This window comes from Syngnathoides biaculeatus, chromosome 9 (genome assembly GCF_019802595.1).
Source record: "Syngnathoides biaculeatus isolate LvHL_M chromosome 9, ASM1980259v1, whole genome shotgun sequence".
Classification (NCBI taxonomy): Eukaryota; Metazoa; Chordata; class Actinopteri; order Syngnathiformes; family Syngnathidae; genus Syngnathoides; species Syngnathoides biaculeatus.
In genome coordinates, this window is record NC_084648.1 from 9,675,141 (window position 1) to 9,688,728 (window position 13,588).

General features: G+C 43.1%; 1 protein-coding gene across 2 annotated transcripts; it reads right to left on the reverse strand.

The window, feature by feature from the left end:
* Positions 1-810: 810 nt before the first annotated feature.
* Positions 811-13,295, reverse strand: LOC133506771 (UTP--glucose-1-phosphate uridylyltransferase-like). Of its 2 annotated transcripts, none has more exons than XM_061831230.1 (10): positions 13,087-13,295; positions 6,590-6,705; positions 6,328-6,435; positions 4,934-5,119; positions 4,383-4,516; positions 3,937-4,237; positions 3,633-3,830; positions 3,310-3,552; positions 1,645-1,749; positions 811-989 (listed from the first exon to the last, which is right to left on the reverse strand). In XM_061831230.1, exons 2-10 carry the CDS (start codon positions 6,686-6,688, stop codon positions 882-884), a joined length of 1,482 nt encoding a protein of 493 aa, XP_061687214.1. In that variant the 5' UTR covers positions 6,689-6,705; positions 13,087-13,295; the 3' UTR covers positions 811-881. The 2 variants fall into 2 exon arrangements, with proteins under 2 accessions (XP_061687214.1, XP_061687213.1); XM_061831229.1 differs by lacking the exon at positions 13,087-13,295 and adding an exon at positions 9,086-9,209.
* Positions 13,296-13,588: the final 293 nt, after the last annotated feature.

The window sequence follows — 13,588 nt, forward strand, 5'->3', positions numbered from 1 at the left end:
CTCGCGGGCCGCGATGCCGTTCGGGTTTCCCTCAGAGGGCCGTTATGACTGTGGAACAAAAATATTTAATCTCATCATACTTACAACAGCAATTTATGAACTAGTTTTGGAATCAGAAATCAAGGGTAATGTTTTTTTCAACTATTCACATTTGGTAACACAAAAGTGCTTGTAACATCTCAACTTTATCATTTACGATACATGACAATTTGAAATTTTGGTACAGTTTTTTAAAAGAATCGTGGAAATTGACACTAGATTTGGCTTCGCGGGCCACATAAACTTATGTGGCGAGCCGGATCTGGCCCCCGGGCCTTAAGTTTGACACCGGTGCCCTAACCGCAACAGAAAATGACCCGACAGCCTGTTTGGCAGTTCTGCGCTTCCGTGTTTCATGTTCGAAGGCATTTTCTTGTTTTCTTTTGTTTCTGCTTATTCAATAATTTGGGTGCTAAATTTTTGTTTTTAATGCAATGATAATAGGTGTCGATTACGTGCAAATTTCTACTATTCATGGGGGGCAGGGACCCATCCCGGGCCATTGTATAGTTACAAAAGCTTTTCTAAGACGCCTGGGAACTTTTAAATGGTCAATTGAGGTTATTTCAAATTTTCTAATGTCATCGTTAAAATAATATAAATGAATTTTTTTTAAAAAGTCCACTCACTTCATCCCAGTATTTTACAATAAGAGCCTCATGTAGACTATTAAAGACTTTTATTTGTTGACCTGAAAGACAAGCAGTTGAAGACAGTAACTTCCCATTTGGTGACCTTTGACCTTTAGTGGCTTGAAAGATTGTAAAGTGCTTTTTTTTTTTTCCAATTGTCAAGAGTTTACTTGTGGTTTCCTTGTGTAGTTTTTTTGTTGCCGTCCGCTTTTAATGGTCCAGGATGCGCAGGTTTCCTGAGACGATCTTGTCCACCAGCACGGATCCGGCAGGGATGTCGATCCGGTCGCCGTGGTTGGCGATGATGATCACCGTTCCCTGCCGACACAAATACATACCCCGATTGTCGTATGTTGCCATCTACGTTTGGATGTGTTGCCGCTCCGTGCATGTTAAGCACCATGTCCAAAAGTTTACAATTACCACTTCTCTGTTCTTTGTTAGCTTATCTATGGCATTTTATTACGTGCTGGCATCAAACTTGCGGTCATTAGATGAAATAATACGGTTTGCATAAACGTTTTAGTGCATTTTTTTTTTTTTACCAAAAATGCTTGTTTTTTTTCCCCCAAGTGCCACTTTAATCACCAACATTAAAATCATAGTACCATAGTTTTATTCCTAAAAAATATTTTTAACATTATTGGAAGAAACTAACATTATACGTTAAGTTTTAACACCTAACAAACTGCAAACTTTATGATTTATTTTAAGTGTCGCACACAATAGGGAAATTGGACCTACATGCTTGTAAACTGTTGTGCATATATATTGTACATAAAAAAAATACTGCTGGATTTGAAAAAGTGACATGCAGAGGTTGAATATTTCAGTCAGTTTGTTCATCTAGCAGCAAAGAGAGGCTTCGAAGCACACTGAGAATACCTGCTATAAACTATAAACTATATACATAGAGTCATCTCATACATGGCAATTCCACATTTTGCGTGTCGACCAGGAAGGGTTCACGCACCTTGAGCGAGACGTTCTTCCCGAAGGTGACGTCTCCCGCCACAGTGAGGTGGTCTAACTCCAGCATGTCTGGGATGCTGTCGAAGCGGGACAGGAACTCCTGGACCTGACGGCGGTGGCGTAGCGTTAACAGCTCGTTAATGTGAATGGACGCAAGTAAGCGTCGTCATCGCGGTACTTGGTGCGTATCCAAGCAATATTGTGTGTATTACACGATAAAAAGCGTACTAATGACGACACCAGAACGATTTGATGAATCGTCAATGTCTACTATTTTGATGATTAATTGTTTAGGGATTTAACTTTGTCCATATTTTCCAATTCCAGCCTCTTAAGAGTAAATAGTCTCCAATTTCTGTAGTTCTTTCCGATTACCTTTGTTTTTAATCAAAAAACATTGGCAAACTGCTTTCATTGTGAAAAATGCTCAACATTTTTGCCTGTTGCTGACATGTTACAGCTCAAACCAGGAAATGAATCAATAGCTAACGTCATTGTCGCTTTCTAAAAGGTTTGCGAGTGTGACGCCCTCTTGCGCGATAGCTGGTTTTCGTAGCTCATTAAAAATAGCTAATAAGCAACAATAAAATAAAGAGATGATTTTGAAATGGACTCAAAAGTCCACTGTCATGAAATGGATGATTTTTAGTACGTTATTAATGAAAAAAACGGCAGCCGGGGATGGACCCATCCGTTTTTTCACCACAAAACATGATTTTGACGTATGTGGCTTTTTGTCACTCCCGCCATGAAAATCCTTTCGAGGGATTTGTTTTCGAGAAGAAACAGGAAGTGACGTACATGGCAGGATCGCCCTCCAGTGGACTCGTCTGTTTCTAATACTTTTACCTCCGGGAAGGTACCTCGTTGTTCTTCCGTGTGAATGCCGGCTCGTTGTATTGCTGGTAAATTGCTCAAACACTCGGGAGGATGGATTTACCCTTCGTACTTTTAAAAAAAGACCTTATTCGTCGTGAAAAATTGATTGCACAGCCGCAAAGGACGAGAGCTTTGTGGGTTCCAAATGACAGGTATGTGTGTATACAGCTACTAAAAAAAAAAAAAAAAGTGTTGGGGGGGACGTACGTAATCTGTAAGTCAGGGGTGATAATTGTGTCAACGTGCCACCAAAGCAGTGATCGGCGGACGGGGCACCGCCGGGGTGGCTCATCTCCGCCACGGAGGTGGATCGGACAGGGAGGTGGTACGGCCGGTTTGTTGGTTTGGCCGTGATCCGCACATCATCTAAATATTGCTCGAAACAATAGGGTAATATTGCCCCCGGTCACTTCACTCGGTTGTGAGATGTTCTCTTCTTCGAAAAGAGCTTCCGTGTCTGAAAGGGGCGTGTCCAATAGTACGGGCCAAAGCCTGTTTTCAATGGCGAATGTCCCAGTTTGACGTCACGGACAGGAGATGCAGCCAATATGGCGACCACTTCGGATGTCGAATTAGACTTCCGCAACTTTGCGCATGGATGACGTGATCTCCGCTCAGATTTATTTTTTTCATATAGACATTGAAGTGAATAATGTTATAAGTATTTTTCAGTTCAATATCCATTTTAGAATGTTTATAGGGATGACACCTGACCTTTAAATGGATTTTTTTTTTTTTTTTTTTAATCCAATCACTCGAGCGTGTCATAACTCTAAAAAGGACCCACCTTTGCGAAGCAGCTGCCCAGCTTGACGTGAGGCGTGGTGGGGAACTCCCTCTTTTGGCTCATGGTAAGCGAACCTGCGTCCAGGCTGTACAGGTTGGACATGACCAGCAGCAGGTCCGCGGACGTCTTGACGGGCAGGAAGCGAGAACGCGGCACGTTGACGCCCATGGCGTTGCGGAAACTCTTGATGGCCGCGCCCACCGCCGTCTCAAGCTGGATCACGTTCAGACCGCCCTCCAGGGTCTGCGCAAGTAGGCACGCACATGTAAACGTGCACAGCACCAGGAAGTGACATGTCAGCGTGGGGCGTATGCACGACTTACCTTGTGGTTGACGATGACGTCCAAATCAACGGCGTTGCTGTCGAGCAGCCTCTTGATGGCGCTCAGCGAGATCCACAAGTTGTTGGTGTTGAAAATCTTGAACTTGGTGACCGACTTGAACTCGTCCACGTGAGCTTTGGGAACCTGAGCGATCTCCAGCAGCCTCAAGTGGTCCTCGTATTGGATCAGCGTGCCGCCCTGAAGTCCCGCACGGGTCACTCAGACGACGCTGGCACTGACCCGCTTACACGCACTAAAGCAGGCACCCTCAACCAGATGTGGTACACACACACACACCGCACACCTTGAAGTCGGCGCATGTCTTGTCGGTGACCTCCATGATGAACTCGCAGCGCCTGTCCGACGACTGGCCGATGAGCCTGCGGAGGATGTGGAGGTCGACGGTGGCGCCCAGGTTGTCGATGTTGGACACGAACATGTACTCCTTGCCCTCGTCCAGGAGACGGTCCAGCAGGCCCGAGTTTGCCAAGCTGGCGTAGATGTCGCCGTGGCCCGGCGGGTACCACGCCTCCGCCGTGCTGTCTGCGCTCCCGCGCAAACTCTTGGCGATGGGCAGCAGGGACTCCTTGTGGATACGCGGGTACCTTCGTGCCCGCGCGCACGACACCCGCTCAGCGTCAAGTCATGTGCTTAAGTGTGTGTGCGTGTGTTCTTATTGAATGGTATGTGTGTATGCGTGTACTTGGATTGCTTGAAAGTGTGTATCTTGTGTAGTGTGAGTACGCGTACCTGCTCTGGTTAAAGGTGTGTATCTTCAGTCGGTGATGTTTGTACTTCTGAAGAATCTTCTTGGTTTCTTGGTCCGTGTTGAAGGAATTCATCAGGACCAGAGGGACGTCGGCGTCGTACGTCTTGTTCAAGTGCTGAGGCGAGAACACGGGGACGAGTTGAAAAGGGAAGGCGATGGCAGGGAAAAGGAAAAGCGAGGGAGGAGAAAATGGAAAAAGATGGCAAGAAGGAAACACTTGGAAGTGAAAGAGGAAAGGGAAGAGACAGGAAGCAAAAGAAAGGTTGAAAAGAAAAAAGGAAAGTGGAGGAGGAAAGAAGAAGGGGAAATGAAGAGGACATAGACAAGGAAGACCGGAGGGAACAAGAGGAAGGCAAAAGAAGAGAGAAGTCACGGATAAACAAAAAGGAGGCAGTGGAATAAAATGAGAAAAAGGATGAAACAGGAGGAAGAATCAGAGGTGAAGAGGATGAGGAAATGACAAAGTAGAGAAGACAGGAGGAGGACGTGGAAGTCGAGGAGGGCGGCGCGTTGGCGGGGTTGACGTGGTTACCTCAATCTGTTTGACGGTGAGGTCCAGGAAGGTGTTTTCGTTGCGGACGCTGATGAGACTCTTGGGGCCTTTGCACCCCATGCTGGTGCCCAGGCCGCCGTTCAGCTTGACCACCGCCAGCTTGTTGAGGCACAACGCCACATCCTGGGGCAGATGCTCGCCGCGGATCTCCTCGTACGCCACGATCTGCGCAACGCGACGTCGCACACGGTTTGGGGTCACACAGGTCAAGGTCAAGGAGACTGCCGCGGTTTGCCGGTAAGGTCTTTGTTTTCTTTCGTGTATTCATCTCCCGGGACGCCAATTTGTGTCCTGTTTTTGTGGCCTGCCACTTCCATATATAGGTTTGAATATCCCCCCCCCCCATCACAATAACAACATTTTCATCCAGCTCATGATCACAGGACCCTGGCGCCTAACCCAGCTGACTTTGTCCGAAAGGCGGACTACACCCTGAACTCGTCGCGGGTCACAAAATATGAATGATAACGCAACGTAGACCGCCACCGTGTTGTGTCCCGACACCGAAGCGCATTTCAACGCGGCTGCCAAGCAAAATCCAGCAGATGTCCAAAGGTTCCCATACTTGCCACCTGAACAGAAGGCTCCGGTGTCGACTATTCCTGGTGCTGACCTTTATTAGCGACGCTGCTATTCCAGGACCGTGTCTGCACGTGTTCGATGAAACAAATTGTGCGCTCTTTCTTGACCACCAACAGGACACTAAGGCCCATCGCTCGTCGGTAACTTAAACTCGCGCACAATCAACTAGCTGCAAGGGAAAACCTCCACTCGACATGTCGGTCGTACTACAACGAAGACAAATTCCTCGTGTGTTTTTGACAAAATAAAGATTTGGTTTTGATGGGTTAGGATCAGCTGCTAAAGTGTTGGCCTCACAGTTCTGAGGACCTGGGTTCAATCCCGGCGCCGCCTGTGTGGAGTTTTGCATGTTCTCCCCGTGCCTGCGTGGGTTTTCTCCGGGCACTCGGGTTTCCTCCCACGTCCCAAAAAACATGCAACATTAATTGGACTCTCTAAATTGCCCCTAGGTGTGATTGTGAGTGCGGCTCTTTGTCTCTATGTGCCCGGCGATTGGCTGGCAACCAGTTCAGGGTGTACCCAGCCTCCTCCCCATTGACAGCTGGGATAGGGTCCAGCACTCCCACGATCCTTGTGAGGATAAGTGGCTAATAACATGGATGGATGGATGGATGGATGGATGGATGGATGGATGGGGGCGCACACACACACACACACAAACTTTGTCCGCATTGGATTTTTGTGGGGCGGGAAGAGTTCAAAGTTCAACTTCTATTAGTGGTGCTGGGGCAGCGGTGGTGTTTGCGGTGGTGCTGGTAATTTTTGGGAGCAGTTGTGTTGCGGGTACTCACTTTCTCCTCAGGTGGGCGGCTGATTTTGGCCCAGTCCACTGCAGGACGTTTGACCTGTAGGAACCTGTGGAAGAGCCTCTTGAAGCCCTCAAAGTCATTCTTGCAACTCTAAAAAGTAAAAACAAATCAAGGCAACGCCATTAACAGTCAATACACTGGCTTTTTACTGTTATTTTTCTAACGCACTTCTTATAAGGAACGCAACTTCTGGACTTCCTGCTCCAGATTTTGTTGTGAACTTTGAAGCGTCCTTTATTCTGACCTGTGCATGGGCGTCACCTGCGGTGGCGAGGAGCTCGTCCAGCTCGCAGCGCATGGACTCCTCGTGCTGCTGCCGCAGCTTCTCCTGGAACTCAGTCATGGCTCCAGCGATGAGGTCTGGACACAAGATGTGGAGAGACTCATGCCATGGAGCTCAAGAAGGACTCCTATTGGGCCTTTTTGCGCTCTGGATGGGTACCGACTGGCCAAGCGGAATGCAGTTTTGGTGGGACCTGAAGCAAATACTCGGGCATGGGAGGAGTTTGGTGAGGCCACTGAAAAAGACTTCCGGACGGGTTTGGAGAAATTCTGGTGGGTGGAGGGAAGCAGTGCACCATCAACACTGTGGATAGTGGGGATGGGGCGCTGCTGACCCCATCTCCAGGGGGATCACACTCCTCCTCGTCAGCCACCCCGGTCAAGTCAATTAAGGGCTGCCGGATTGGATGGTCTGTCGGGAACTTGAATCTCAAATTCAAGAAGAGCAGTGTGGGTTTCGTCCTTGCCGTGGAACAGTGGACGAACTCTACACCATTGGTAGGGTCCTTGAGGGTCCATGCGAGTTCAGCCAGCCAGTCTACATCTGTTTTGTGGAGTTGGAGAAGGCTTTCAACTGTGTTCCTCAGGGAGTCCTGTGGGGGGAGGGGACGCTTTGGGAGTATTGGGTATCGAACCCCTTGATACATGGTGTCGGTCCCCCTTCACGACCGGTGTCAGATTTTGTTCCGCATTGCCGGCAGTAAATCGGACTGAAGTAGTTGGGGAGAGGGAAGTCTGGGGATCCCTTCTTAAGTTACTGCCCGCTCGACCCGACCTCAGATGAGTGGTGGAAAATGGATGGATGAATTATATTTTAATTGCACTTTGCGTTCCAAACAACTCCCCATTCTAATGACGCACACGTCAGAGCTCGGCTTAGTCGGATGCTAAAATGGAGGTATTGAATGAAACGGCGTCGATAGGACTCATAATCTAAAAAAACTTCCCAATGGAAACCTTAACAAATGTTTTGTACAAATTGAGCTGCTCGCCTACGGCTGTGCCCGCAAAGCTGAGTGTGGGGAGGCGGACAAAGTTCGTCCATGTTTGTGGACAGCTGGAAAAGCAAACAAGGATTCCTGCACATTGGTCTCACAATCCTGTACAATCACAATAAGGGAGCTTCATGTGTACGTCTTTTCTTTTTCTGCTATTTATTTATTTTCAAAGTACTGTAAGTGCATGAAATTTTAGGTTTCTGAAGCCCCACAGACTACCCGGCTCTACTTTGGAAAGTTGCTTGGTGTCCTTATTCCAGCATGGTGATCTATCAAGTCTGTCTACAAAGTTTGTTACAGCAAGCACACACCCAAAAAATTTTGTTTACATACAAGTGTACGTCAACAAATTAGAATACTATAGGGGAGTTCAAAGTATTTCAGCAATTCAAAAAGTGAAACTCACTTATACTGATTCATTCAACAAAAGAAAATACTTTTAACCCATTCCTGGGCAGGGTGGCACAATCAAGGAAATAACACTTCTTTTTCGGTTATAGTTAAGTTATATGATAGCTTAATCATTTATAATCTTGTCCCAAAAATGGGACACTGCACGCGAGAGGGTACTTGGGTTGTCTTAGTAGATCGTCCCAAAAACCAGAATCAGAATCAGATTAAAATTCTTCAAGACTTTGATATACTGAAGGATATCATGCGTGAAAATCACAATGTCCCAAAAATGGGACGCTGCCCACAAATGGGTTAAGAAGGCCAATTCCAACCTCATTCCCATATTAAAATCTTTGAAATGATTGTTTCTCATATAACAGTATTTTCTTTGCAACGGTAGAATGTGGATTTTCGTTAGCTGTAAGCCCAAACCATCAAAAATAATAACAAAGAACATCATAAAAAAAGAGTTTACTCTGTACTGAATATTTATGAGTTTTTTAACTGAACTACAGAAATACATGATGTTTTTTAACTCTACTTCATAGGCAGCAACATTTGATCTGTCTCTTCAAAGTGCAATGGAAAATTTAAAAGCCATACTGTCTTTAATCATGTCTGCGTAATTTTGGCAAGGCATATGTTTAATTTAATTGCTATATGATATGATTTGTTTCCCTTGTATTTTGTACTAAAATGCAATTAAATCCATTCCTCCTGCCATCCATTTACATTAAAAAAAATGTTCCTTTTTAGGACAAATTTAGTACAGAAAAAAAGACATCAAAATTAATTTGATGATTTTTAATTCAAGTCCTGGCCTTAGTTTAATATTTAATTAAAAATTAACTTGATTACATCGATTGTACAATTTTGTTATTATATCTGCATTTGCTTTATTTTGCTTTGTTATAATTAGGTGCCCTTTCGGCCAGTCGTTTTCGTCGTTTACCAGCGGGCATGTCCTCCACTGGGGTTTGGCAAACAAGCCACGGTCGACTCTGTTGTTTGTTGTTCAGAGTCTTTCCTCTCCCGCGCTAACGACGCCAGAGTGATGAAAAACTCACCGGCCAGCGTGAGAGTCGACATGGCGCGACGCCGCTCTTTGAAGGCTGACGCTGCGTAAACGGACGAGGGCTCTCACACACACTACCGGCAAAAAGTGAGCGACAGTGAACGGTCGCCGCAAAGCTCTTTTGAAGACTGATTGACAGCCCCGCCCACTTGCTTGTCTGCCCATCGAGTACAGCAAGAGGACACACTTGATTTCATATTCCTACTGAGAATGCCAAATAATTAATAGATACAATAATAAAGGATTTGATTCATCCAGTGAGAGAAATTAAACTGCTAAACCGGCATTATTCACACATACTGTGTATACCTGTTTTAATTCTATATAGTACAAAAATAAAAACAACAACAGAGCGTTGATAAGGGATTAAATAAATGTAAATGAATCTAAAAAGAAAAAGAACAGAAGTTGTGTGTTGGTACGCTGCAATTAATTAGTCTAATTATCCGACAGCCATATTTGTACAATTAGTGCAAAATGAGAAGTATGATACTTTAGCCCTTGATTAACTTGTTTTATTGCAACATACAATTGACTTTGACTCCATTTTTTTGTGTGAAGAAGACACACACATCTGGTTTATTCTGTCATACTGAGCTCCATTCTGATTGCCGGTTTTATTTAACAATGATATATATATATATATTTTTTTTGTTATTGCTTGCTCAACCTATTTTGGTTCATCAGAGCGGCTCGTGTCACATGACTCAGTTTCACCAATCCAACAAAACCACCGAGTAACATCTGACTCCATTTGGCCAATCAAACGTAGCCAAGCAGTCAAGTCAACTTCGTAGAGTCTCTACACAACCCCACACAGAAGCAAACATGGCACAAATCTATATTGACCTCACAGGGGCCAGCTCACCTACTGAGGATGGGTGGCATAGAAATGGGTGGATGGATAAGTAGAAAGAACGGCAATGTCACGGGGCTATCGTGGGTCTCCTTTAAAAGGTCAACAATTTCGCCTCCAAAAAAATCCGCTTGGAAGTTCAAAAGCAGCAGGCAGAAAAGGTACAGCACTGAAGATGACGATCGGGATTTGTGGGGCAGATCAGGGATGTTAGAAAACTGACAACCGATCACAAAAATGGAGCAATGTGGCGATTTAATTGACTTGTTCATTTACTGTATATACTAGTGTCCTGTATACTGAGTATCTTAAACTATTTATTCTCTAGTCCAGCGATTCCCAACTAGTCTGCCGTGAGCATTAACTTCTGAAATGATTAACTGGTCAAAAGATTATTCATTTACGAGAAATAATGTATCTTTTTTTTCTCTCTATGCCAGTGAGGCATAATGACAGACTCAACAAATTATTAGATGGCACAGTACATATAGTAATTACTGTGTATCTACTTTTTATGACATTTTAGTTTGTTGGTGTGCCGAAATATTTTCCAATCGCAAAATATGTGCCTTCGCTCCATAAAGGTTGGAAATCATTGCTCCATAAAGGTTTTTTTTTTTCTTTTCGAATTAATCAGGTCAAGGAAACATTAAAACATGACAGAAATAATGGGAGCTAACTTACTTTGGTCTCATTACTTTATTGTAATTAAATTCCTACACACCAAAATTTTAGAGCATGCTTAACATAAACATCATCTTTACGCGCAACCATTAGTGCAGAGGTGTAAACTCATCTTTGTCGCGGGCCACATTTTACTTATGGTTCCTGTCGGAGGGCCTTTATGACTGTGAAACCATAAAAATCTTTAACCGCCTCATCAAATTTACATATGAAATTTATGAACTCGTTTTAGAATCAGAAATCGACAGTAATGGGTTTTACAACTATTGTTGCTTGGTAACACAAAAATGCTGGTAATATCTCAACGTTATCGTTTATGATGTGATGTGAGAATTTGAAATTTTGGTACAGATTTGAACAGAAATCATGAAAGTTGATACATATGATTTGCCTTCGCGGGCCACATAAAATCATCCGGCGGGCCGGATCTGGCCCCGGGGCCTTGAGTTTGACACCTATGCGTTAGTGCTAGCACTTGCTAACTAGGCTACATGACATTTTGTTTACCTGCTTGTGAGTGGTATTGTACTAAAAGTACATGAACATACGTCAAATAAGCCCAAAATGACCGTAATTTTTATTTAATTTTAAAAATTTTGAATTTTTTTAAATTCAAATATACTGCACACGATGGTGATCCAGAGTACATGTCTTTGGCGGACATCATTGATCGAATCAGCCCATTATGTCATGAAAGCCGATCAGTATAAATTGCTAATTATTGGCCGATACCGATCAAGCTGATCAGATAGGTGTAAAGTCGAGTTAGTACACTTATCAAAGTAAGATATTATCAAATAATATCTAATTATATAGTCACGAATATCTGCCTGCTGAGCCTATTGTGCTGTTTTAAGCGTGTTTTCAAAGAAAAAGTTAATTTAAGTCCATTTCATTGTCATATTTTACGCAAAATTTGAAATTACGTACTGTATTCCAACTTCATATCTGTGTCTATTTCCCATTCATGCGCTATTTAAAATAATAAATCATAAGTTACCACAGTTACTCAGTACTTGTATTTTTCACAGAATATTTAGTTTTTGGAGGACTACAATTCTTAATGAGGTCCTGTTGCCCTAAACAAGGGTGGCGAACCCATGGCTCTTTCCCCGTTTTCCTGCAGCCGATTCAAGGCCTGAAACCAGATCGAAGTTATTTTTTTATTTTATTATTTTTCTTGAGTTTGTTATGCTATTACAGTGCACATTTTTTTTTCCAAAACTGGCATGTGCATTAAATGAAAATAGCCCAATGTTTCCCAGTCGGATTGCGATCTTTCGCAAAAATAAGTTGTCAAATTCACTCTCAAAATTGCAGGGAACGGATGCACGTCCAAACAAAAATATGTGGATAAACATAGGACGTTTTCCCCAACGTTTTTGTTTTTGTTGTTGTTACCATGTTGGCGTGTGACTGGTTGGCCACCCCTGATTGAAAGTAACAAAACCCTTAATGTTTGGGTTCTCTACCCCAGTGATTTCCAACCTTTATAGAGCCAAGGCACATGTTTTACAATTGAAAAATCCCACGGCATACCGACAAAAGTAGATGTCACCAAAAATGGATCAATTAATTACTGTATGTACATCCTGCCATCTAATAGAAGAGGATTTTTTTGTTCTCTCTGTCATTGTGCCTCACTGGTACAAATAGATGAATAAAGATACATTATTTCTTGGAATAAATGTTTTTTTTTTTTTTTTTAGCAATGACATAAAAGTGGATATTTTCCCACGGCACACTAATGTACCCCAGTACACTGTTTGGGAATTCCTGCTCTACCCACAATGTACAGTAATGTTATCGTCAAAAAAATTTCAATCTTTCAATGATTTGTAATTCATCTTTTCTTAAAAGACACCAACACGCAAAATACTAATATTCGTTTGAAATTACATTTCAATGTCTTTCCTCTTTACTGCTGGTTCTTTTTTTTTTTTTTTTGGTACAGTTGTGTACTTTCTTGGTTGTATTATATCATTGTTGCAAGTTTAAATATGTGAATTTTGCTGCCCCCACGGAATGGAAAGTAACTATGTAACGCAATTTATTTCTATTGACTTTGGGGGTAAAAAAAACATTTTAAACATGTTGTAATGTGCACTATAAATAGTTGACCCATAGACAGGCCCTCTAAATGTCACTAGTTCAAGCACTGAACAGTTGCGGTACAGTCGCAACATTTTCTACATTGTTAATAACTAATCGACTAATCGTCATACAGCCACGCCTTTTTGGACTGTTTCGCTCAATTTGCCCCATACGAAAGTTTTGACACGTTTAGAAATTTACACGTGTCCTATTATTAATATTTTTTGTCATTTTTTTGTACACGTTGGTTTTGTTGTTGTTGTTGTTCTTGACTATTCTTTTACTCTTTGAACTGGGCTTGTCAGAGATGTTGAGTGTTGAGTGGTGACCCGCTTCAAACTCTTCAGGGAGTTGCTCACCTCAAGACTCGGTCCGAATAGGAGCGAGTCAGTCTCAGGAAAGTAAGCCGCCGTTCTTTGGGCTCCCCGAAGCTCGCTCGAGAGAAGCAAAAAGTTGACTTCAACGCCTCAAATGTGGCCTCGGTGACATTTTCCAGGTGAGAGCTAGCTCAGATAGCCGCTCGGAGACTTCAGGAAGTCAATGGGAGCGGAGGGTGATTGGTCACGCCTACCCGTCAATCATCCCTTCCCGGATGTTTCATTTCCTTTTACTAGGGCTATCTATTTTTAAACGTCTTGAAATCATTTTTAAAATATATTTCGTGTATATTACTGTATTTAGTTTACTTTAAGGGGTAAAATAAGACATTCAAAGTACTGTAATCGTAAACTGGTTTGATAAAAACATTTGTATCCCATGAGGAATGTAAACAGTTACCTTTTAGTGTTGTACAATCTGTCAATTTTTACGTTTTAAATATCCTTTCAAAAATACTATCTGTAAGTGAGCATCCGGGCCAAT

What these genes read in the sequence shown, in the direction of transcription:
- LOC133506771 (XM_061831229.1), bottom strand. Translation starts at nt 9,107, where the DNA reads ATGTCGACTCTCACGCTGGCCG. An exon ending in GTCGACTCTCACGCTGGCCG is followed by an intron (nt 6,706 to 9,085) that starts GTGAGTTTTTCA and finishes TCTTGTGTCCAG; the next exon opens with ACCTCATCGCTGGAGCCATG. An exon ending in GCCGCCCACCTGAGGAGAAA is followed by an intron (nt 5,120 to 6,327) that starts GTGAGTACCCGC and finishes CGCGTTGCGCAG; the next exon opens with ATCGTGGCGTACGAGGAGAT.